At 43.7% G+C, this 25274-nt stretch overlaps 2 protein-coding genes across 15 annotated transcripts; one reads left to right on the plus strand and one right to left on the minus strand.

Annotated features, from left to right (window-relative positions):
• Positions 1-2: 2 nt before the first annotated feature.
• On the minus strand, positions 3-9776 carry LOC110515214 (protein BCCIP homolog). Of its 2 annotated transcripts, none has more exons than XR_016493799.1 (6): positions 9533-9776; positions 8991-9146; positions 8673-8765; positions 7582-8155; positions 3129-3297; positions 3-447 (listed from the first exon to the last, which is right to left on the minus strand). XR_016493799.1 is itself a non-coding variant. In XM_090228900.1 (6 exons), exons 1-6 carry the CDS (start codon positions 9767-9769, stop codon positions 277-279), a joined length of 1014 nt encoding a protein of 337 aa, XP_090085026.1. In that variant the 3' UTR covers positions 3-276. The 2 variants fall into 2 exon arrangements, 1 of the variants encoding a protein (XP_090085026.1); XM_090228900.1 differs by having other exon boundaries at positions 7968-8155; positions 9533-9769.
• LOC110515885 (uroporphyrinogen-III synthase) lies at positions 9509-24901 on the plus strand. 13 transcript variants are annotated; one of them, XM_090228892.1, is made up of 11 exons: positions 9509-10090; positions 10459-10546; positions 10690-10773; positions 12865-12948; positions 16707-16803; positions 16956-17030; positions 21952-22026; positions 23318-23401; positions 23518-23603; positions 23946-24044; positions 24163-24901. In XM_090228892.1, the coding sequence occupies exons 2-11, from the start codon at positions 10466-10468 to the stop codon at positions 24283-24285; spliced, it is 888 nt and encodes a 295-aa protein (XP_090085018.1). In that variant the 5' UTR covers positions 9509-10090; positions 10459-10465; the 3' UTR covers positions 24286-24901. The 13 variants fall into 13 exon arrangements, with proteins under 13 accessions (XP_090085018.1, XP_090085023.1, XP_090085022.1 ...); XM_090228889.1 differs by having other exon boundaries at positions 9887-10090; positions 16686-16803; XM_090228891.1 differs by having other exon boundaries at positions 10053-10090; positions 10456-10546.
• Positions 24902-25274: the final 373 nt, after the last annotated feature.

Genomic DNA, 25274 nt, shown 5'->3' on the forward strand with positions numbered 1-25274 from the left:
CCGAAGGTCTGAAATTATTTATTTTTGTCAAAAGATACATTTTTCAAAAAAACAAAAAAAAACCTGCTAGATAAAACCACTGAAGGGAACCGTTACATAATGACGTTATTCTCCGCTTAACAAAAAGCTTTCCAGTGATCCCACCTTCCGTTCGATGTTTTGTATTGAATTTTACATTGCAAAAAATAATGATCCAGAGCGGCCTTGTTTTAAAGACATCAGTCCTGTTTCGTTCACCAGAGTTTTTTTTTTTTTTTTTTAACTCTGTGCGGTTGGTCACACGGTCAGGTATTCTTTGAGCTTGTCCATGACGGCTGACATCCTGTCTGCCGGGATGAGCATCACGGTACGCTGCGGCTTCATGGGGACGTCGTCAAAGGACCACCGCCCGCTCAGGACGCTGTCCGTCTCCTCCTGCACCGAGTAGTGGAACTTCATGGTGGCTTGCTGTAGTGGGGACATGGACAAATGGTTAAGACAGTGAAAAGAGACATTTATCTCACCTCTGCTGTATATAGCCCCTCTGCTGTATATAGCCCCTCTGCCGTATATAGCCCCTCTGCCGTATATAGCCCCTCTGCCGTATATAGCCCCTCTGCCGTATATAGCCCCTCTGCCAGCCCCTCTGCCGTATATAGCCCCTCTGCCGTATATAGCCCCTCTGCCGTATATAGCCCCTCTGCCGTATATAGCCCCTCTGCCGTATATAGCCCCTCTGCCGTATATAGCCCCTCTGCCGTATATAGCCCCTCTACCGTATATAGCCCCTCTACCGTATATAGCCCCTCTGCCGTATATAGCCCCTCTGCCGTATATAGCCCCTCTACCGTATATAGCCCCTCTACTGTATATAGCCCCTCTACTGTATATAGCCCCTCTACTGTATATAGCCCCTCTACTGTATATAGCCCCTCTACTGTATATAGCCCCTCTACTGTATATAGCCCCTCTACTGTATATAGCCCCTCTACTGTATATAGCCCCTCTACTGTATATAGCCTCTCTACTGTATATAGTCTCTCTACTGTATATAACCTCTCTACTGTATATAGCCTCTCTACTGTATATAGCCTCTCTACTGTATATAGCCTCTCTACTGTATATAGCCTCTCTACTGTATATAGCCCCTCTGCTGTATATAACCCCTCTGCTGTATATAGCCCCTCTGCTGTATATAGCCTCGCTAATGTATATAGCCTCTACTGTATATAGCCCCTCTGCTGTATATAGCCCCTCTACTGTATATGTAGCCTAGTGGTTAGGGGGGGGGGGGGGGGGGGGGGGGGCAGGGTAGCCTAGTGGTTAGAGAGGGGAGGCAGGGTAGCCTAGTGGTTAGAGGCAGGTAGCCTAGTGGTTAGAGGGGGGAGGCAGGTAGTCTAGTGGTTAGAGGGGGGAGGCAGGTAGTCTAGTGGTTAGAGAGGGGAGGCAGGGTAGCCTAGTGGTTAGAGGCAGGTAGCCTAGTGGTTAGAGGGGGGAGGCAGGTAGTCTAGTGGTTAGAGGGGGGAGGCAGGTAGTCTAGTGGTTAGAGGGGGGAGGCAGGTAGTCTAGTGGTTAGAGGGGGGAGGCAGGGTAGCCTAGTGGTTAGAGGGGGGAGGCAGGTAGTCTAGTGGTTATAGGGGGAGGCAGGGTAGTCTAGTGGTTAGAGGGGGGAGGCAGGTAGTCTAGTGGTTAGAGGGGGGAGGTAGCCTAGTGGTTAGAGAGGGGGAGGCAGGTAGTCTAGTAGTTAGAGGGGGGAGGCAGGTAGTCTAGTGGTTAGAGGGGGGAGGTAGCCTAGTGGTTAGAGGGGGGAGGCAGGTAGTCTAGTGGTTAGAGGGGGGAGGCAGGTAGTCTAGTGGTTAGAGGGGGGAGGCAGGTAGTCTAGTGGTTAGAGGGGGGAGGCAGGTAGTCTAGTGGTTAGAGGGGGGAGGCAGGTAGTCTAGTGGTTAGAGGGGGGAGGCAGGTAGCCTAGTGGTTAGAGGAGGGAGGCAGGTAGTCTAGTGGTTAGAGGGGGGAGGCAGGGTAGTCTAGTGGTTAGAGGGGGGAGGCAGGTAGTCTAGTGGTTATAGGGGGAGGCAGGGTAGTCTAGTGGTTAGAGGGGGGAGGCAGGTAGTCTAGTGGTTAGAGGGGGGAGGCAGGTAGTCTAGTGGTTATAGGGGGAGGCAGGGTAGTCTAGTGGTTAGAGGGGGGAGGCAGGTAGTCTAGTGGTTAGAGGGGGGAGGCAGGTAGTCTAGTGGTTAGAGAGGGGGGAGGCAGGTAGTCTAGTGGTTAGAGGGGGGAGGCAGGTAGTCTAGTGGTTAGAGGGGGGAGGCAGGTAGTCTAGTGGTTAGAGGGGGGAGGCAGGTAGCCTAGTGGTTAGAGGGGGGAGGCAGGTAGTCTAGTGGTTAGAGGGGGGAGGCAGGTAGTCTAGTGGTTAGAGGGGGGAGGCAGGTAGTCTAGTGGTTAGAGAGGGGGGAGGCAGGTAGTCTAGTGGTTAGAGGGGGGAGGCAGGTAGTCTAGTGGTTAGAGAGGGGGAGGCAGGTAGTCTAGTGGTTAGAGGGGGGAGGCAGGTAGTCTAGTGGTTAGAGGGGGGAGGCAGGTAGTCTAGTGGTTAGAGGGGGGAGGCAGGTAGTCTAGTGGTTAGAGAGGGGGGAGGCAGGTAGTCTAGTGGTTAGAGGGGGGAGGCAGGTAGTCTAGTGGTTAGAGAGGGGGGAGGCAGGTAGTCTAGTGGTTAGAGGGGGGAGGCAGGTAGTCTAGTGGTTAGAGGGGGGAGGCAGGTAGTCTAGTGGTTAGAGAGGGGGGAGGCAGGTAGCCTAGTGGTTAGAGGGGGGAGGCAGGTAGTCTAGTGGTTAGAGAGGGGGGAGGCAGGTAGTCTAGTGGTTAGAGGGGGGAGGCAGGTAGTCTAGTGGTTAGAGAGGGGGGGGGGGGGGGGGCAGGTAGCCTAGTGGTTAGAGGGGGGAGGCAGGTAGTCTAGTGGTTAGAGCGTTGGACTAGTAACTGAAAGGTTGCTGGATCGAATCCCTGAGCTCACAAGGTAAAAATCTGTCATACTGCCCCCATCAACAAGGCAGTTAAACCCCACTGTTCCCCGGTAGGCCGTCATTGTAAATACGAATTAGATCTTAACTGAGTTACCTAGTTAAATAAATAAAAGTTTAAAAAAAAGTTAAAACCTCATAGAAGAACTCCTCCTCTGCGTTGACGAAGGTGAGCTCGTCCTTCGGCGGGGCTCCTCGGGCAGCGACCGTCTTGGAGGGATCCTTATAGGTCTTACTGATCATCAGGCAGTAATGACACTTCCCACTGGGCTTGTTGCTGCTCTGGGCTTCTGCCAACTCCTCCCTGGAAACAGCCAATCAATGATGTGGTTTATGTTTTTAATAGTAGGGTATTGACACACAGCTTTCCGATCTTCTTTTCATAGATAATACATACACGGAATTACTTTTGTACGACAACAACAACAACAACAAACATGTCAATGATTTTTAGCGTTTGTTTATCCGGTGTAAAGTGAACCCATATCTGAGACGAGCAGTTACATAATTGCAGGTCCATATTAAAATGACCATGATTAGAAGGGTTCATCTACAGTAGCATACCCATAATGCATAGCAAGTGATTGACAGTGAACACAACGGTACATCGCCTGAGCGACAGTGAGGTAATCTGAGAGCGTGTCTTGCTGACAGTACAGTAATCAGAGTATGTCTTGCTGACAGTACAGTAATCTGAGAGCACGTCTTGCTGACAGTACAGTAATCAGAGTATGTCTTGCTGACAGTACAGTAATCTGAGAGCACGTCTTGTTGACAGTACAGTAATCTGAGAGCACGTCTTGTTGACAGTACAGTAATCTGAGAGCGCGTCTTGTTGACAGTACAGTAATCTGAGAGCGTGTCTTGTTGACAGTACAGTAATCTGAGAGCACGTCTTGTTGACAGTACAGTAATCTGAGAGCACGTCTTGTTGACAGTACAGTAATCTGAGAGCACGTCTTGTTGACAGTACAGTAATCTGAGAGCACGTCTTGTTGACAGTACAGTAATCTGAGAGCATGTCTTGCTGACAGTACAGTAATCTGAGATCACGTCTTGCTGACAGTACAGTAATCTGAGAGCGTGTCTTGTTGTAAATACAGTAATCTGAGAGCGCGTCTTGCTGACAGTACAGTAATCTGAGAGCGTGTCTTGTTGTAAATACAGTAATCTGAGAGCGCGTCTTGCTGACAGTACAGTAATCTGAGAGCGTGTCTTGTTGTAAATACAGTAATCTGAGAGCGCGTCTTGCTGACAGTACAGTAATCTGAGAGCATGTCTTGCTGACAGTACAGTAATCTGAGAGCGTGTCTTGCTGACAGTACAGTAATCTGAGAGCGCGTCTTGCTGACAGTACAGTAATCTGAGAGCATGTGTCTTGTTGACAGTAATCTGAGAGCGTGTCTTGTTGACAGTACAGTAATCTGAGAGTGTGTCTTGTTGACAGTACAGTAATCTGAGAGCGCGTCTTGCTGACAGTACAGTAATCTGAGAGCATGTGTCTTGTTGACAGTAATCTGAGAGCGTGTCTTGTTGACAGTACAGTAATCTGAGAGCATGTCTTGCTGACAGTACAGTAATCTGAGAGCGTGTCTTGCTGACAGTACAGTAATCTGAGAGCGCGTCTTGACGGTACAGTAATCTGAGAGCGCGTCTTGTTGACAGTACAGTAATCTGAGAGTGCGTTTTGCTGACAATACAGTAATCGGAGAGCACTTCTTGCTGATAGCACAGTAATCGGAGAGCACGTCTTGCTGATAGCACAGTAATCTGAGAGCACGTCTTGCTGATAGCACAGTAATCTGAGAGCGTGTCTTGCTGACAGTACAGTAATCTGAGAGCGTGTCTTGCTGACAGTACAGTAATCTGAGAGCGTGTCTTGCTGACAGTACAGTAATCTGAGAGTGCGTCTTGACGGTACAGTAATCTGAGAGCGTGTCTTGTTGACAGTACAGTAATCTGAGAGCGTGTCTTGTTGACAGTACAGTAATCTGAGAGCGTGTCTTGCTGACAGTACAGTAATCTGAGAGTGCGTCTTGACGGTACAGTAATCTGAGAGCGTGTCTTGTTGACAGTACAGTAATCTGAGAGTGTGTCTTGTTGACAGTACAGTAATCTGAGAGTGTGTCTTGCTGACAGTACAGTAATCTGAGAGCGTGTCTTGCTGACAGTACAGTAATCTGAGAGTGCGTCTTGACGGTACAGTAATCTGAGAGCGTGTCTTGTTGACAGTACAGTAATCTGAGAGCGTGTCTTGTTGACAGTACAGTAATCTGAGAGCGTGTCTTGTTGACAGTACAGTAATCTGAGAGCATGTGTCTTGATGACAGTAATCTGAGAGCGCGTCTTGCTGACAGTACAGTAATCTGAGAGCGCGTCTTGTTGACAGTAATCTGAGAGCATGTCTTGTTGACAGTACAGTAATCTGAGAGCGTGTCTTGTTGACAGTACAGTAATCTGAGAGCGTGTCTTGTTGACAGTACAGTAATCTGAGAGCATGTGTCTTGATGACAGTAATCTGAGAGCATGTCTTGCTGACAGTACAGTAATCTGAGAGCGCGTCTTGACGGTACAGTAATCTGAGAGCGTGTCTTGTTGACAGTACAGTAATCTGAGAGCGCGTCTTGCTGACAATACAGTAATCTGAGAGCATGTGTCTTGATGACAGTAATCTGAGAGCATGTCTTGCTGACAGTACAGTAATCTGAGAGCGCGTCTTGACGGTACAGTAATCTGAGAGCGTGTCTTGTTGACAGTACAGTAATCTGAGAGCGCGTCTTGTTGACAGTACAGTAATCTGAGAGCGCGTCTTGCTGACAATACAGTAATCTGAGAGCACGTCTTGCTGACAGTACAGTAATCAGAGTATGTCTTGCTGACAGTACAGTAATCTGAGAGCGCGTCTTGTTGACAGTACAGTAATCTGAGAGCGCGTCTTGTTGACAGTACAGTAATCTGAGAGCGTGTCTTGTTGACAGTACAGTAATCGGAGAGCACGTTTTGCTGACAGTACAGTAATCTGCAACAGAACATTTTTGTAACATTATGAAATGTAAAACAAAAAAACAGAGTTTCTTATTGGACAACTGCAGGTAGTCCATCCCTGTTTCAGGATGTTTTCTATGGTTTTGTGACCCTAATGAACATGACCCAGGTGGGATAAGTGCGATCTGTGGGGGTTAGACAGAGACTCACTGTAGCTGTTTAGAGGGGCAGGGCGATCTGTGGGGGTTAGGGTTAGACAGTAGCTGTTTGTGGAGGGGCAGGGCGATCTGTGGGGGTTAGGGTTAGACAGACTCACTGTTTAGAGGGGCAGGGCGAGCTGTGGGGGTTAGACAGAGACTCACTGTAGCTGTTTAGAGGGGCAGGGCGATCTGTGGGGGTTAGGGTTAGACAGTAGCTGTTTGTGGAGGGGCAGGGCGATCTGTGGGGGTTAGGGTTAGACAGACTCACTGTTTAGAGGGGCAGGGAGAGCTGTGGGGGTTAGACAGAGACTCACTGTAGCTGTTTGTGGAGTGGCAGGGCGATCTGTGGGGGTTAGGGTTAGACAGACTCACTGTTTAGAGGGGCAGGGCGATCTGTGGGGGTTAGGGTTAGACAGACTCACTGTAGCTGTTTGTGGAGTGGCAGGGCGATCTGTGGGGGTTAGGGTTAGACAGACTCACTGTAGCTGTTTGTGGAGTGGCAGGGCGATCTGTGGGGGTTAGACAGACTCACTGTAGCTGTTTGTGGAGTGGCAGGGCGATCTGTGGGGGTTAGACAGAGACTCACTGTAGCTGTTTGTGGAGTGGCAGGGCGATCTGTGGGGGTTAGGGTTAGACAGACTCACTGTTTAGAGGGGCAGGGCGATCTGTGGGGGTTAGGGTTAGACAGACTCACTGTAGCTGTTTGTGGAGTGGCAGGGCGATCTGTGGGGGTTAGGGTTAGACAGACTCACTGTAGCTGTTTGTGGAGTGGCAGGGCGATCTGTGGGGGTTAGACAGACTCACTGTAGCTGTTTGTGGAGTGGCAGGGCGATCTGTGGGGGTTAGACAGAGACTCACTGTAGCTGTTTGTGGAGTGGCAGGGCGATCTGTGGGGGTTAGGGTTAGACAGACTCACTGTTTAGAGGGGCAGGGCGATCTGTGGGGGTTAGGGTTAGACAGACTCACTGTAGCTGTTTGTGGAGTGGCAGGGCGATCTGTGGGGGTTAGGGTTAGACAGACTCACTGTAGCTGTTTGTGGAGTGGCAGGGCGATCTGTGGGGGTTAGACAGACTCACTGTAGCTGTTTGTGGAGTGGCAGGGCGATCTGTGGGGGTTAGACACTCACTGTAGCTGTTTGTGGAGTGGCAGGGCGATCTGTGGGGGTTAGACAGACTCACTGTAGCTGTTTGTGGCGTGGCAGGGCGATCTGTGGGGGTTAGACAGACTCACTGTAACTGTTTGTGGAGGGGCAGGGCGATCTGTGGGGTTAGGGTTAGACAGAGACTCACTGTAGCTGTTTGTGGAGTGGCAGGGCGAGCTGTGGGGGTTAGACAGACACTTCACTGTAGCCGTTTGTGGAGTGGCAGGGCGATCTGTGGGGGGTTAGGGTTAGACAGACTCACTGTAACTGTTTGTGGAGTGGCAGGGCGATCTGTGGGGGCACGTTGATGAACCTCTCGCTGAGCAGCAGTCCCACAGGCTTAGTGGTGTCGTTAGGGTTAGGGTTAGACAGACTCACTGTAGCGGTTTGTGGAGTGGCAGGGCGATCTGTGGGGGTTAGACAGACTCACTGTAGCTGTTTGTGGAGTGGCAGGGCGATCTGTGGGGGTTAGACAGAGACTCACTGTAGCTGTTTGTGGAGTGGCAGGGCGATCTGTGGGGGTTAGGGTTACACAGAGACTCACTGTAGCTGTTTGTGGAGTGGCAGGGCGATCTGTGGGGGTTAGACAGACTCACTGTAGCTGTTTGTGGAGTGGCAGGGCGATCTGTGGGGGTTAGACAGACTCACTGTAGCTGTTTGTGGAGAGGCAGGGCGATCTGTGGGGGCACGTTGATGAACCTCTCGCTGAGCAGCAGTCCCACAGGCTTAGTGGTGTCGTTGAGGACCTTCTCCAGATCGTCTGTCACACTATGGGGACAACTCTTCTCACACTGACCCAGGATCAGATCCTTTACCTCCTCCACACACTGGACACCCTGTGGACGGATCAGAACACAGTTACTAACATATAGACCTAATTCACCAGACTGCCGTGATTGGTCAAAATGCAGGCTAGTTCAGTAGGCAGGAAGAGGGCTACTACATTGAAGTCTATGAAAAACAGATCTTTCCTCAAGGTCGACCTTTTAAAATATCAGATTCAGACAGAGAAAAGAGTGAACAAAACGTCTTGTCTCTTAACATCTGATTGGTTGAGAAAGTGTCAAGTTTAGTGATTTCATAGATTATATATATATATATATATATTTTTTTATTTTATTTATTTAACCTTTATTTAACTAGGCAAGTCAGTTATAAGAACAAATTCTTATTTATAATGACGGCCTACTGGGGAAGAGTGGGGTTATGCCTTGTTCAGGGGCAGAACGACAGATTTTTACCTTGTCAGCTCGGGGATTTGATCTAGAAACCTTTTAGGTTACTGGCCCAACGCTCTAAACACTAGGCTACCTGCCACCCCAAATAGATAACATAATATCTGACTGTACCTACCTTTCTCTCAGTGAGGTTGAGCATGCTGATGAAACCAAACACCTCATCGGCTGGATCCTCGTCATCATCGCTGTCCTCTGGCACCTCTGCTTGCTGACAACAAAACATGCAGAAAGACATACACGATGCTACTGAATTCATATCAATTGTTCTCCGCTAGAAATACAAGCATTTCGCTACACCCGCAATAGCATCTGCTAAACATGTGTGTGACGAATACAACTGATTTGAAGAGAGCATATGTGTGTCATCATATTTTGGGAGTTTAATATGACACGTTAAATTGTATGATGCATATTTATTTACTGTCTTTCTTACCCTGATGACGCTTCCAATATGATTCTGCTGGATGAGGAGATCGGTCAACTCGGATGTATTGACACGAGCCTTCAGAAACAGCTGTTGCATGAGTTTCTTGACCCCGTTGTAGTCATTGTGAGTAATGGTATGGGCCTCAAAGTCTACAATGACCTCCTGGAAACAAACAAAAAAGGTTTTTAATACAAGTCCCGACTCCCGAGACAATGTTTTGGACTTGATGGGGACTCAGGGCGAGTGCGCTGCCAGTTTTAGTGTCAATACTGGTATCAATTGTTTTGTTTGTCTAAACTACTCTTATGGTTTTAAGTGTGTAAACGTCCATGCATTTCACTATTTATCTAGTTTAAAACTCTGAAGTGATCGATTGGCTATGTTTAGCATGTCCCTAACATACTTAACCATCGTTAACTAGCTTGATATGAACAACAGTTGTTTGCTAAAAAGCTAGCTATCTATCTAACCCATCTAACACGTTTAGCCGGTGCTAGCTAGCCTGCTAGGCCAGGAATATAGCCAGTTCACTAGAGACATTATCGTACCTCATTGATCTCCTCTTCTGATCCGCTGTCATTCTCTCCTGAATCACCGTCGTTTTCCAGTCCTTCATCAGAGCTGTTATCCTCACTATCAGCGGGATTTTCTCCTTTTCCAACTGCTCGTCTTTTCGCTGAAGAAGCCATGCTGCCTAAACAGATACCACGCGTATGGGGAAAGGGATTCATGTGGAGTTGGTGTACTGAGACACTGTAGCGGCCATTTTGGATCAATTGTTGCATGCTTCGTTATGCTTGGAATGTCCGTGTGTGGAACCACAATGGCGTCCGGTTTCTCATTCTGACAGCAGAATGGAATAAACCATTTTGATCAAAAGGGATATATATATTGTGTTTTAAATTATATTTAAAATATGTTAGAATATTGTTTACTGAACTGTTCCAGCAGAAAAAAACAATCGATTACTTTATATAATTGTAACTGTAGTGATAAAATTCATTGTTATTGCTCAAGTATTATCCTAACAAAACATGACAATTTTGATATCCCCTATTTCCTCGTTTTAGTAGTAGCCATGAAGCCAGCTGGAGGAAGAGCTCGAGGTACAGTGTTTGTGTACATCCAATTGTTGTTGATTTTTCTACGGTTTCTGTTAATTTTCTGTTGACTTGAAAACGTTAGCTCTATAGTTAAGCATGATAAGTATTGTGTGTGTAGTTGTTATTTTTTTATGGTTGCGCCAACGAAGCCAAGTAATGTGTCGCCTTGGCTCACAAGAAGTGACAGCTCCATATTTGAATTGTAATTGCATAACATAACAACATTGCAAGTACATAAAACGTACAGTACACTGGTGCATGAGAGACCCGAGCTCTACAGCTGACTGAATAACACCGCATGCCTCTAATTGATAAATGGTCCGAGCTATGAAAACAGTTGACTCATGGCTCAACATCATTGTTATCAGTAGGCGACATATGACAGGCGCTGGGTGTAACGTTAGCCCTCTACGGGTTACACCCCCCCGTCAACCTTCTGTTCTGATGCTACTGCACCGGGTCAGTCATTCAGTTTATAATCTTACTAAATAGTGTAAATCTGCATTAAGTGGATTTTTTTTTTAATGTGTTAACGGTTTTCATCATTGACCTCGTTGCTGACGGTAACATTAAGTTGTATCCCTTCTTGTCTTATTCCACAGGGCTCTGAGTCATCTGTCGAAATGCATGTGTTGCTTCTGAAAGAACCAAGAGAGGGAGGCTCTGGACCAGATCCTTACATCAAGGTACAGTAGAGAAACATATGTTGTATTGATATTTGCAGCTTGCATGTGCATTCTATTCTGTTCTATTCAACCCTATTCTATTATACTCTACACCTATTATAATGCGTTATAGGACGGGTGGTTCTAATCCTGAATGCTGATTGGTTAAAACCGCAGTCCAGCCGATGTCTGTTCCATAAGTTACCACCTGCTAAATCTATGACGTTAAAATGCCTATTTACTCTGTTCCATCTGATTGCGCAATCCATTGTCTCATCAGCCCAGCCAGGCAATTTATTAACTTGATCTCCGCTATAAAAAGCATCTAGACATTATCTCACATTTCTTTTAGACTAACATTTAGTTTTCAACAGCGGAGATTTTATATAAACCTTGTCTGTCTTTCCGACATTTGCAACATTGTTTCAATATTCAAATTCTATCTCCAGCTGACCCATAGTAATGAACATGTTGGGAGTCGTGACGATACAGACAGGCAGGCAGCGTTTCTCAGCCAGTCTAAATAATGAATGAGCTGGCATCATTTTTATGGATATATACTGTACAAACAGGTCAAACAAAACGAAATGCAGCTAGTTTGCAGTGTTTCCAGCTTCAGTTTGAAGTGACTGTGTTAGCTGTGTTGTTGGTTAGCTCCTCTGAACAACAGTGTCCTGATGAGAGAGCACATTTTCTACTCCAGGTGAAATCGCACCTCATTAGTTCATTGTTATGGATGTGTCCAAATAAACGTCACTAGAAAACAGCTTCAACAAACGCAAATGCAGCTACTTTGCTGTTATTCTGTTTGCGCTTCTTGACGTGACTGTAAATTGGCCGTAGTTGGCAAGCTAGCAAGTGTAACAGTATAACTTTAGACCGTCCTCTCGCCCATACCCGGGCGCGAACCAGGGACCCTCTGCACACATCAACAACAGTCACCCACGAAGCATCGTTACCCATCGCTCCCCAAAAGCCGCGGCCCTTGCAGAGCAAGGGGAACCAACTACTTCAAGGTCTCAGAGCAAGTGACGTCACCGATTGAAACGCTATTTAGCGCGCACCACCGCTAACTAAGCTAGCCGTTTCACATCCGTTACACTAGCACCACCGCTAACTAAGCTAGCCCGTTTCACATCCGTTACACCAGCACCACCGCTAACTAAGCTAGCCGTTTCACATCCGTTACACAAGCACCACCGCTAACTAGCTAGCCGTTTCACATCCGTTACACAAGCACCACCGCTAACTAAGCTAGCCGTTTCACATCCGTTACACCAGCACCACCGCTAACTAGCTAGCCGTTTCACATCCGTTACACAAGCACCACCGCTAACTAAGCTAGCCGTTTCACATCCGTTACACAAGCACCACCGCTAACTAGCTAGCCGTTTCACATCCGTTACACAAGCACCACCGCTAACTAAGCTAGCCGTTTCACATCCGTTACACCAGCACCACCGCTAACTAGCTAGCCGTTTCACATCCGTTACACAAGCAAGGGATAAGAACGTTTCCAGCCAGTATACCAATGGAACATTTAGACTGAACGACTGGGTCGGGTCCACAGATACAGAACAAAAAGACTGAACAACTGGGTCGGGTCCATTGATACAGAACAAAAAGACTGAACGACTGGGTCGAGTCCATAGATACAGAACAACAAGACTGAACGACTGGGTCACGTCCATAGATACAGAACAAAAAGACTGAACGACTGGGTCGGCTCTCTAGCAACCGAACCGATAGAACGAACGACCAACCAGCTTGGGTAGCAACCCTAGATTTGTATCGGGACTATATCTTGCGGAAGGATGAAATATCATTAATAAATTCATCAATATATATATATATTTTTTTTAAATGAAAATATGTGAATCATTATTTGATTATATAACTCGTTGTATAAAAGTGTTAGTGCCCTCGAAGTCGGTGTTTTGGTGGATATATTGTAAACAATGTGCCAACAACAAACACCCGTCACAATATATCCTCGAAACACCGGCTTCTCGGGCATTATGACCTCAATGTATAATGAATGGGTGACTGTGTACCAGTGAATTTAATTTAATTTTATTTTATTTACAGAACTCTCAACTTTTGTATTTACAGGAGCTGGCATCCCGTGGACACAATGCAACCTTAATTCCCGTGTTGTCGTTTACATTCGTTTCCTTGAACACTTTGTCAGACAAGGTGACTACCCGTAACATACATCAAAGTGTTGATTTTAACATCGAAAGTTTGGTAACATTTTACTGGGACACCATAAGCATCATAATATGTCATAATAATAATAATATTAACAGCTGTCATAACCTGTCATAATATGGTTATAACACTGTCATGACACATATATATTTAGACCTGTTGCGTTACTTTATGGCTGGTTAGGACACTGACTAAACCTACCAAGGTTAGTTACTTTATCGCTGGTTAGGACACTGACTAAACCTACCAAGGTTAGTTACTTTATGGATGAGGACACTGACTAAACCTACCAAGGTTAGTTACTTTATGGCTGGTTAGGACACTGACTAAACCTACCAAGGTTAGTTACTTTATGGCTGGTTAGGACACTGACTAAACCTACCAAGGTTAGTTACTTTATGGCTGAGGACACTGACTAAACCTACCAAGGTTAGTTACTTTATGTCTGGTTAGGACACTGACTAAACCTACCAAGGTTAGTTACTTTATGGCTGAGGACACTGACTAAACCTACCAAGGTTAGTTACTTTATGGCTGGTTAGGACACTGACTAAACCTACCAAGGTTAGGTACTTTATGTCTGGTTAGGACACTGACTAAACCTACCAAGGTTAGTTACTTTATGTCTGGTTAGGACACTGACTAAACCTACCAAGGTTAGTTACTTTATGACTGGTTAGGACACTGACTAAACCTACCAAGGTTAGTTACTTTATGGCTGAGGGCACTGACTAAACCTACCAAGGTTAGTTACTTTATGGCTGGTTAGGGCACTGGCTAAACCTACCAAGGTTAGTTACTTTATGGATGAGGACACTGACTAAACCTACCAAGGTTAGTTACTTTATGGCTGGTTAGGACACTGACTAAACCTACCAAGGTTAGTTACTTTATGGCTGGTTAGGACACTGACTAAACCTACCAAGGTTAGTTACTTTATGGCTGGTTAGGGCACTGACTAAACCTACCAAGGTTAGTTACTTTATGGATGAGGACACTGACTAAACCTACCAAGGTTAGTTACTTTATGGCTGGTTAGGACACTGACTAAACCTACCAAGGTTAGTTACTTTATGGCTGGTTAGGACACTGACTAAACCTACCAAGGTTAGTTACTTTATGGCTGGTTAGGACACTGACTAAACCTACCAAGGTTAGTTACTTTATGGCTGAGGACACTGACTAAACCTACCACGGTAGTTACTTTATGGCTGGTTATGACACTGACTAAACCTACCAAGGTTAGTTACTTTATGTCTGGTTAGGACACTGACTAAACCTACCAAGGTTAGTTACTTTATGGCTGGTTAGGACACTGACTAAACCTACCAAGGTTAGTTACTTTATGGCTGGTTAGGACACTGACTAAACCTACCAAGATTAGTTACTTTATGGCTGGTTAGGACACTGACTAAACCTACCAAGGTTAGTTACTTTATGACTGGTTATGACACTGACTAAACCTACCAAGGTTAGTTACTTTATGACTGGTTAGGACACTGACTAAACCTACCACACAAGGTAGAACATTCCATTCCACCATAGCCTACTGGTCAACAGTATGTTTATGTTATATAATAATTTAATATAGTCTATTTCAGAAACGATCTTTATAAATGCACGCAAAATTCATGTCAGGCATGCGCCTACCCATAATGCTCTATTGTTGATGACTGGGATTAATGGAGGAGCAGATATCAGGAGTATGACAAGACACCTTTTTGACTGATTGACGTAAGGGCGTGTACGTGATAGGCCTGGCTTTAATGGCTAGTAGGATTATGATGTCATAATGATTTGGTGACAGTGTCATAGAGTGTATTATCTTAGTCCAAGTAAAGTGACACAGGATGGTCATAACGCCTCGTGACAGTGTCATAGAGTGTATTATCTTAGTCCAAGTAAAGTGACACAGGATGGTCATAACGCTTTGTGACAGTGTCATAGAGTGTATTATCTTAGTCCAAGTAAAGTGACACAGGATGGTCATAACGCCTCGTGACAGTGTCATATAGTGTATTATCTTAGTCCAAGTAAAGTGACACAGGATGGTCACAACGCTTCGTGACAGTGTCATAGAGTGTATTATCTTAGTCCAAGTAAAGTGACACAGGATGGTCATAACGCTTCGTGACAGTGTCGTATAGTGTATTATCTTAGTCCAAGTAAAGTGACACAGGATGGTCATAACGCTTCGTGACAGTGTCATATAGTGTATTATCTTAGTCCAAGTAAAGTGACACAGGATGGTCATAACGCTTCGTGACAGTGTCATATAGTGTATTATCTTAGTCCAAGTAAAGTGACACAGGATGGTCATAACGCTTCGTGACAGTGTCATATAGTGTATTATCTTAGTCCAAGTAAAGTAACACAGGATGGTCATAACGCTTCGTGTCAGTGTCATAATGTGTATTTCCTACAAGTTATTTAAAATATGATGGGGGGGGGGGGGGGGACACGACTGTAAAGAATTAATTATTACAACAACAAAGAAACACACTTTCAAAACGAAAGGAAACTTCTAGTCAGGGAAAAACACATTTGAATAAATGTGGGTTTTTGACACTCTTATGTAGGTGTCATAACCAGCCATAAAATAACACACTATATTTAACAACAGATGTATGTATGTATGTATGTGTGTATGTATATAAGGGTCATGACAGTGTTATGACCATGTTATGTCAGCTGTTATGACAGTGTTATGACCATGTTATGTCAGCTGTTATGACATATTATGACCATGTTATGTCAGCTGTTATGACATATTATGACCATGTTATGTCAGCTGTTATGACATATTATGACCATGTTATGTCAGCTGTAATGACATATTATGACCATGTTATGTCAGCTGTTATGACATATTAGGACCATGTTATGTCAGCTGTTATGACATGGTTATTACGGGTGTAAAGTGTTACTGAACGTTGGAACTGTTTGTTTTCTGTTTAGTAGTCGTTATACAGCTGTTGTCTCTACTACTACTACAGCTGTTGTCTCTACTACTACTACAGCTGTTGTCTCTACTACTACTACAGCTGTTGTCTCTACTACTACTACAGCTATTGTCTCTACTACTACTACAGCTGTTGTCTCTACTACTACTACAGCTGTTGTCTCTACTACTACTACAGCTGTTGTCTCTACTACTACTACAGCTGTTGTCTCTACTACTACAGCTGTTGTCTCTACTACTACTACAGCTGTTGTCTCTACTACTACAGCTGTTGTCTCTACTACTACTACAGCTGTTGTCTCTACTACTACAGCTGTTGTCTCTACTACTACAGCTGTTGTCTCTACTACTACAGCTGTTGTCTCTACTACTACAGCTGTTGTCTCTACCACTACTACAGCTGTTGTCTTTACTACTACAGCTGTTGTCTCTACTACTACAGCTGTTGTCTCTACTACTACAGCTGTTGTCTCTACTACTACTACAGCTGTTGTCTCTACTACTACTACAGCTGTTGTCTCTACTACTACTACAGCTGTTGTCTCTACTACTACTACAGCTGTTGTCTCTGCTACTACTACAGCTGTTGTCTCTACTACTACAGCTGTTGTCTCTACTACTACTACAGCTGTTGTCTCTACTACTACTACAGCTGTTGTCTCTACTACTACAGCTGTTGTCTCTACTACTACAGCTGTTGTCTCTACTACTACTACAGCTGTTGTCTCTACTACTACAGCTGTTGTCTCTACTACTACAGCTGTTGTCTCTACTACTACAGCTGTTCCAGCCAGAACAACATGGCGGGCTGATTTTTACCAGCCCGAGGGCGGTGGAGGCAGTCAAAATGTGTCTTGAAGATGATGAAAGAACGGAACGTGAGTAAAGTTTTAAACTATGTCCTGTAAAATACAAAAATTTAATTGTTAGGAAAGGATAGGCCTCCTGTGCCTTAGTCTCGTGCGTTTTCAGACAGACAAAGTCAATGTATGTAAAGCTACTCGTTTTAATTTCTGTTTTCTATTTATAGAGTGGAACATGGACATAAAAGACAAATGGAATGCCAAGTCCATCTATGTTGTTGGGAAGGCTACGGCAGCGCTAGGTGAGTAATTGATCACAAAACATTGTGTAAACTTACGGGCATTAAACACTTCTATTCAGCGTGGAGCTCTTTGTAGTTTTACAACACCTTCGTGTCTCTAAAGTGATTGTCTCTCTTTTGTTTCACTGAGAGGATCTTGTCATATGGGATATATATACACTGTAAACTCAGTGGCCAGTTTATTAGGTACACCCATCTAGTACTGGGTAGGACACCCCTTTGCCTCCAGAACAGCCTGAATTCTCCGGGGAATGGAAACCATAAAGGGTAATGTGTGCCAGGAAAACATTCCCCACACCAGTACACCCTCGCCATCAGCCTGTACCGTTGACACCAGGCAGGATGGGGGCCATGGACTCATGCTATTTAGGCCAAATCCTGACTCTGCCATCAGCCTGTACCGTTGACACCAGGCAGGATGGGGGCCATGGACTCATGCTATTTAGGCCAAATCCTGACTCTGCCATCAGCATGACGTAACAGGAACCGGGATTCGTTGGACCAGGCGATGTTTCTCCACTCCTCATTGGTCCAGTGTTGGTGATGGCGCGCCCACTGGAGCCGCTTCTTCTTGTTTCTAGCTGATAGATGTGGATCCCGGTGTGATCATCTGTAGGGCTGTGGCGGGCCAGTTATTGTCATGCGAAAGACTGCCGGTCTCCCGGTAATTGACCGTTAATTAACATAAACACATTTCTTCATATCCAGGCCTCCGTCATTCAAGACACTGATACGTGCCTTTGGACCTTCAACATTTAAACAAGTCTAATAAATCTATTTAATATTACACCATCACAACAAATCCATTATTTATATTTGTCAGGTCTAACGAAACATGATGATATGAAAAAAAAATGTACGTATGTATTTCAGAAGAGTCGGCCAACTCTTTAGTTGGCTATCTGACTATGCTCCATGTCACAGGCTGTAGGCATGTTCATTTAGCTGACGAGATGTGATCGTAAAGAAGAATATAATTTAAATTCGCTGAATAAAATAGAAAGGATATTTCCCATTATGGAGCGAGTGGGGGCGTATGACGTGGAAATATATTGAGGTGGAAAAAATGTATCATTTGAAAAAAATGACCTTTATGGTAGATTTAGTTGTGAATGATTTACAAACCTTTAGAATGTCCCAGAAATCTAAACCTTGTATGGGCTTTATGACGTCACTATAGGCTGTTGATGATTTGAGGAAGTAGAAAAAAAACCTCGCGCTCTGTTCCTTGCCTCAGGCTGTACAGCTGTTCTCTCAAGTGATCATACTGTTCTCAATTGAATCTTGTCTTTACTAATATGCTAAATGAGTTTCGATTTAGAATGGTTTCATTTATCAATGGGCAGGAACAGGAACAGGGAGAAAATACATATCATCTGTTTTCACTCTATTAGTGAACGGAGGCCGTGAGTTTTCCCACGTTTTGTAGGCTACTTCGGTTTTTATAGCGGAGCATTTTATGAACAGCTGAGAAATAAGTATAAAGAACTCTTATTTCACTCCTTCCATCAAACCACTATTTGAGGAGCGCGCTCTCACTGCCCGACAGGTGATATTTCAACTCAACTCTGTATGGGCTCTCCAACCCTGTTCGGGAAAATCGATCGTAACACGTTTTCACTACAAAACGTACAGTATTTCACTAAACCGTTGACAGCCCGTCTGCGTGCTCGAGAAAGGAGTACAGGATAGAGAGGAGGAGATGGAAACGAATGTAACGCTATAAAAGTCGCCCAATTAATTATGAAAATATTTTTTTTTAATTCCCCAGTACTAGGCAATTCAAAATCAAATACAAATTCATAAGCTTATATGCATCAGCTCTAATATACATATGGATGTTTTTGAATGATTTATCACCTTAGAAAGCGCTGTCCATTTCGTTGTTAGGCTTGGAAACAACATCCACAACAATCAGGTTTTTACAGTGTTTCAACCTGCTGTTGAACTTCTTTCTTCAAATTGATCAACTGTTTTAATGATAAGTGTTGGATGTGATTTTTTTAGCATTGACGTCAGAGTGGTTACAGGGACAGTAGAGCCCTGAGTTCCAGACCATTAGCGCCTTAATGGAGGGACAGTAGAGCCCTGAGTTCCAGGCCATTAGGACCTTAATGGAGGGACAGTAGAGCCCTGAGTACCAGGCCGTTAGGACCTGATGGAGGGACAGTAGAGCCCTGAGTTCCAGGCCATTAGGACCTTAATGGAGGGACAGTAGAGCCCTGAGTACCAGGCCATTATGACCTTAATGGAGGGACAGTAGAGCCCTGGGTTCCAGGCCATTAGGACGTGATGGAGGGACAGTAGAGCCCTGAGTTCTAGGCCATTAGGACCTGATAGAGGGACAGTAGAGCCCTGAGTTCCAGGCCGTTAGGACGTGATGGAGGGACAGTAGAGCCCTGAGTTCCAGGCCATTAGGACCTGATAGAGGGACAGTAGAGCCCTGAGTTCCAGGCCGTTAGGACCTGATGGAGGGACAGTAGAGCCCTGAGTTCCAGGCCATTAGGACCTGATGGAGGGACAGTAGAGCCCTGAGTTCCAGGCCATTAGGACCTTGATGGTCTGTTAGCAGGTTGGGTACTACTAGAGCATGTCCATCAACGGGTCACATGGAAATTTACTGCGGTAATGACTCGTGACTACCAGTGTGGCAGTAATAAGTTCAGGTCTTAATGTTTGTCTAGTTTCTGGTGTGTTTTACTAGCTATCAGGTCTTAATGTTTGTCTAGTTTCCGGTGTGTTTTACTAGCTATCAGGTCTTAATGTTTGTCTAGTTTCCGGTGTGTTTTACTAGCTATCAGGTCTTAATGTTTGTCTAGTTTCCTGTGTGTTTTACTAGCTATCAGGTCTTAATGTTTGTCTAGTTTCCTGTGTGTTTTACTAGCTATCAGGTCTTGATGTTTGTCTAGTTTCCGGTGTGTTTTACTAGCTATCAGGTCTTAATGTTTGTCTAGTTTCCGGTGTGTTTTACTAGCTATCAGGTCTTAATGTTTGTCTAGTTTCCGGTGTGTTTTACTAGCTATCAGGTCTTAATGTTTGTCTAGTTTCCGGTGTGTTTTACTAGCTATCAGGTCTTAATGTTTGTCTTTTTGAATGTCTGCCTGCCTTCATATAGCCAAGCCACGACCACGTGGAGAGAACCATTTTTTTTTTTGTGAACGGGAGGGTGTACCTAATAAACTGGCAACTGAGTGTAATAAAAAAAATAAAAAAAAAAGCTGTAAATACCACAAGAGTGGGCCTTTAATGAGATGGTACTAGATATAGTATGTGTGGCAGGCACCTGGCTGTCACAGTAACGTGTCAACCAATGTTTACCACTAGCCGTCAGTCAGCTGGAAATGGCTTTCCCACAAGTGACAGTTTGCTGACGTCTTGCTGCCTGTCTTTTATTGAGGACAGGTGGCAGGTGCAACACTCTCTCGGTATCTGTACTTTTCCGTTTACCTCTGATTTATTGGGGAAGGAACTACAGGGTTGTTCTGTTAGCTGAAACGTTAAAGTTTGACTGTATTGAACTGTTATCTGCACCAAAACACTTTATAAGAATGTTTAGGGTGTTCATTCATGTGTAGCATAATGACTACTACTGTATTAATACCATAAACTACTACTGTATTAATACCATAAACTACTACTGTATTAATACCATAAACTACTAATGTATTAATACCATAAACTACAACATTTATTCATATCATAAACTACTACTGTATTAATACCATAAACTACTACTGTATTAATACCATAAACTACTACTGTATTAATACCATAAACTACTACTGTATTAATACCATAAACTACTACTGTATTAATGCCATAAACTACTACTGTATTAATACTATAAACTACTACTGTATTAATACTATAAACTACTACTGTATTAATACCATAAACTACTACTGTATTAATACCATAAACTACTACTGTATTAATACCATAAACTACTACTGTATTAATACCATAAACTACTACTGTATTAATACCATAAACTACTACTGTATTAATACTATAAACTACTACTGTATTAATACTATAAACTACTACTGTATTAATACCATAAACTACTACTGTATTAATACCATAAACTACTACTGTATTAATACCATAAACTACTACTGTATTAATACCATAAACTACTACTGTATTAATACCATAAACTACTACTGTATTAATACCATAAACTACTACTGTATTAATACTATAAACTACTACTGTATTAATACTATAAACTACTACTGTATTAATACTATAAACTACTACTGTATTAATACTATAAACTACTACTGTATTAATACTATAAACTACTACTGTATTAATACCATAAACTACTACTGTATTAATGCCATAAACTACTACTGTATTAATACCATAAACTACTAATGTATTAATGCCATAAACTACTACTGTATTAATACCATAAACTACTACTGTATTAATACTATAAACTACTACTGTATTAATACTATAAACTACTACTGTATTAATACCATAAACTACTACTGTATTAATACCATAAACTACTACTGTATTAATACCATAAACTACTACTGTATTAATACCATAAACTACTACTGTATTAATACCATAAACTACTACTGTATTAATACCATAAACTACTACTGTATTAATACCATAAACTACTACTGTATTAATACCATAAACTACTAATGTATTAATACCATAAACTACTACTGTATTAATACTATAAACTACTACTGTATTAATACCATAAACTACTACTGTATTAATACCATAAACTACTACTGTATTAATACTATAAACTACTAATGTATTAATACTATAAACTACTACTGTATTAATATCATAAACTACTACTGTATTAATGTCATTAGATGAAAAGTAGGTTTCTGTTTGGTATTATATTTCAGTAATCAGTTTGTCTGTTTTTGTTCCGTAGTGGAAAACCTAGGTCTGGTCCCCCTGGGAGAGGACACTGGGACTGCAGACGTTCTCTCGCGTCTCATCCTTGAACGTACGACAGTCGTGTACCTTTTTTAAACGCAACTACACTGAACAAAAATCTAAAACGCAACATGCAAAGCGTTCGTCCTACGTTTCATGAGTTGAAATAAAAGATCCTAGGCATTTTCCAAAATGCACAAAAAAAAAGCTTATTTCTCTCAAATGTTGTGCACACATTTGTTTACATCCCTGTTAGTGAACGTTTCTCCGTTGCCACGATAACCCAGTTTTGTCACACGGCACAATACCACAGATGTCTCAAGTTTTGAGGGAGAGTGCGATTGGCGTGCTGACTGCAGGAATGTCCACCAGAGCCGTTGCCAGATAATTGAATGTTAATTTCTCTACCATAAGCCGCCTCCAGTGTTGTTTTGGAGAATTTGGCAGTACGTCCAAACCGGCCTCACAAGCTCATCTGCGTGCTCGTCGTCCTCACCGGGGTCTTGACCTGACTGCAGTTTGGCGTCGTAATCGACTTCAGTGGGGAAACGCTCACGTCCGATGGCCACTGGCACGCTGGAGAAGTGTTCTCTTCACGGATGAATCCCTGGTTTCAACTGTACCGGGCAGATGGCAGACAGCGTTGTGTGAGCGAGCAGTTTGCTGATGTCAACGTTGTGAACAGAGTGCCCCATGGTGGCGTTGGGGTGACGGTATGGGCAGGCATAAGCTACGGACAACGAACACAATTGCATTTTATCAATTGCAATTTGAATACACAGAGATACTGTGACGAGATCCTGAGGCTCATTGTCATGCCATTCGTCCGCCTCCACCACCTCATGTTTCAGCATGATAATGCACGGCCTCATGTCACAAGGATCTGTACACAATTCCTGGAAGCTGAAAATGTCCCAGTTCTTCCATGATCTGCATACTCACCAGACATGACACCTATTGAGCATGTTTGGGATGCTCTGGATCGTTGTGTACGACAGCGTGGTTCCAGTTCCCACAAATATCCAGCAACTTCCCAGAGCCATTGAAGAGGAGCGGGGCAACAACATTCCACAGGCCACAATCAACAGCCTGAAGGAGATGTGTCAAGCTGAATGAGGCAAACGATGGTCACACCAGATACTGACTGGTTTTCTGATCCACGCCCCTACCTTTTTTTTAAAGGTATCTGTGACCAACAGATGCATATCTGTATTCCCAGTTATGTGAAATCCAAAAATGAATTTATTTAATATTAACTGTTTTCGTTATATGAACTGTATCTCAGCAAAATCTTTGAAAATGTTGCATGTTGTGTTTTATATGGAGCTAGCTAACTAGACCTACATTCTGGCTTGATATAGGAGAGGATGCCAATATATTACCACTTCTCTTCCCCTGTGGTTCCATTAAAAGAGAAGTTTTACCTACTGCTTTGAGGGAAAACGGTAAGTTCCCTCTATTATAACTCCTATTTTATTAATACTCATGAATACTCTGTACTATTTACAAGGTGGTATCTAATACCATTAGGTGACATTTGTTTCATGTGTTTGTTTTTAAGGAGTTCCTCTAGACACACTGATGGTTTATCAGACAGCTCCACATCCAGACCTGGAGAAGAACCTGAAGAACCATTTTACAGAGCAGGTACAGGAAGCATCAACTAAGTCCCGGACTTTCCCCTCAAAAAACACTATCCCATATATCCACGTTGTTTATTTGATTTATTTTACCTTTATTTAACTAGGCAAGTCAGTTAAGAACACATTCTTATTGTCAATGACGGCCTAGGAACAGTGGGTTAACTGCCTGTTCAGGGGCAGAACGACAGATTTGTACCTTGTCAGCTCGGGGGTTTGAACTTGCAACCTTCCGGTTACTAGTCCAACGCTCTAACCACTAGGCTACCCTGCCGCCCCATCACCCGTTGTGATGTTGTTATCGTTCAGAAACGGTAATCGTCATGATTTGGGCTCTGTCCACACGCAGGGTGTTCCAGACAGCATTGCTTTCTTCAGCCCGTCGGGGGTCAAGTTCTGTTTGGAAACGGTGAGGAGACTGTCAGGTGAACAACTTATGCAGATAAAGGTGAGAACGTTTTTCCGATGTAACTTTAAGTGACTGTGGATATCTTCATTGAGCTTGTGATGCTGTTATACTGCCAATGCAATTGAACTTTAAAATGTTGTGTTGTTTGGTCTTCCAGTTTGCGGCCATAGGACCCACCACAGCAGATGCCATGACGGCAGAGGGGCTCTCGGTCAGCTGCTCAGCAGACAAACCTACAGCTGAGCACCTAGCCGCAGGGATAGCAAAGGCTCTACAGTGACAGACTTGACGAGACGGACCGCAAACCAACCCGATAAACGTGATCCGTCCCCCCATCACGTTCTCATTCAGCCTCTGTGAAAAAAGGATTGTGGTTTTGCATTCTTTGTGATTGATTTATCCCTGTGAAGTATTTGCTATTATTTGTGGGGTTTTATGTCCTATTTTGATCGCGGATAACCATCTGTATATTTATGATATTGTCATGTGTTGTTGTGCACCACAGAGATATTGTAATGCTTCGTGCCTATTTGTTGACACTGAATGTATCAAATCATGCTCTTATAAACTTGTGAATACACTGAGCTGATAGAAGTATTGTTTTTACGGTAAAAACATTGAGACAATTATTTTATTGTGCCACACTAGGCAGGTAGCCTAGTGGTTAGTGTCGAATCCCCGAGCTGACAAGGTAAAAATCTGTCCTTCTGCCCCTGAACAAGGCAGTTAACTCCACTGTTCCCAGGTAGGCCCTCATTGTATATAATCATTTCTTCTGACTTGCCTAGTTAAATAAAGGTTAAATAAATAAATATAAAAATATATTTTTTAAATGAGCATACTTTGAGAATTGAACATGATGAATTTAATTATTAAAAATTAAATAGTGAACAATATGTTGAAATGGTGATTTATTGATTTTTATTTATGGCCGTTTTTTTTTTAAACTGAATAAATCCAGCTGAGGGGGACTATAGCGTCTCGCGCGCTATGCGTTCCAAACAGGTGTGTTCCTGGGCGGGAGTCGCGTGCCTGTTTTCCTGCGCTTTACTGTCGGGGATGAAATGCCAACGGTTAAGACCGCTCCGTATCCATTAGTAACCAGTATCCATTAGTAACCAGGGAAGCGTTAGTCACACATTTGGCCGACATTTTTAATTTAGCAGCCGCTTTAGAGGTGTTTGTTTACCTTTCGCAGCTGAGTGCGTATTGCGAGTCATAGGCCATCTCTATAGGTCTACTTTATTGAAGTGTCGATACTCTGTAAAA

This window comes from Oncorhynchus mykiss, unplaced genomic scaffold, assembly GCF_057628025.1.
Source record: "Oncorhynchus mykiss isolate SJ-2025 unplaced genomic scaffold, ASM5762802v1 scaffold103, whole genome shotgun sequence".
NCBI lineage: Eukaryota > Metazoa > Chordata > Actinopteri > Salmoniformes > Salmonidae > Oncorhynchus > Oncorhynchus mykiss.

Excerpts from the sequence above, each read along its gene's own strand:
- LOC110515214 (XM_090228900.1), bottom strand. The coding sequence starts at position 9,769 with ATGCAACAATTGATCCAAAATGGCCGCTACAGTGTCTCAGTACACCAA. Across the intron at positions 8,156-8,672 it reads TCAACCTCACTGAGAGAAAG|GGTGTCCAGTGTGTGGAGGA; the intron begins GTAGGTACAGTC and ends ATCCGTCCACAG. Across the intron at positions 448-3,128 it reads AGGAGGAGTTCTTCTATGAG|CAAGCCACCATGAAGTTCCA; the intron begins GTTTTAACTTTT and ends TCCCCACTACAG.
- LOC110515885 (XM_090228887.1), top strand. The coding sequence starts at position 10,403 with ATGGTCCGAGCTATGAAAACAGTTGACTCATGGCTCAACATCATTGTT. Across the intron at positions 23,402-23,517 it reads TACTGCTTTGAGGGAAAACG|GAGTTCCTCTAGACACACTG; the intron begins GTAAGTTCCCTC and ends TTTGTTTTTAAG. Across the intron at positions 24,045-24,162 it reads AACAACTTATGCAGATAAAG|TTTGCGGCCATAGGACCCAC; the intron begins GTGAGAACGTTT and ends TTGGTCTTCCAG.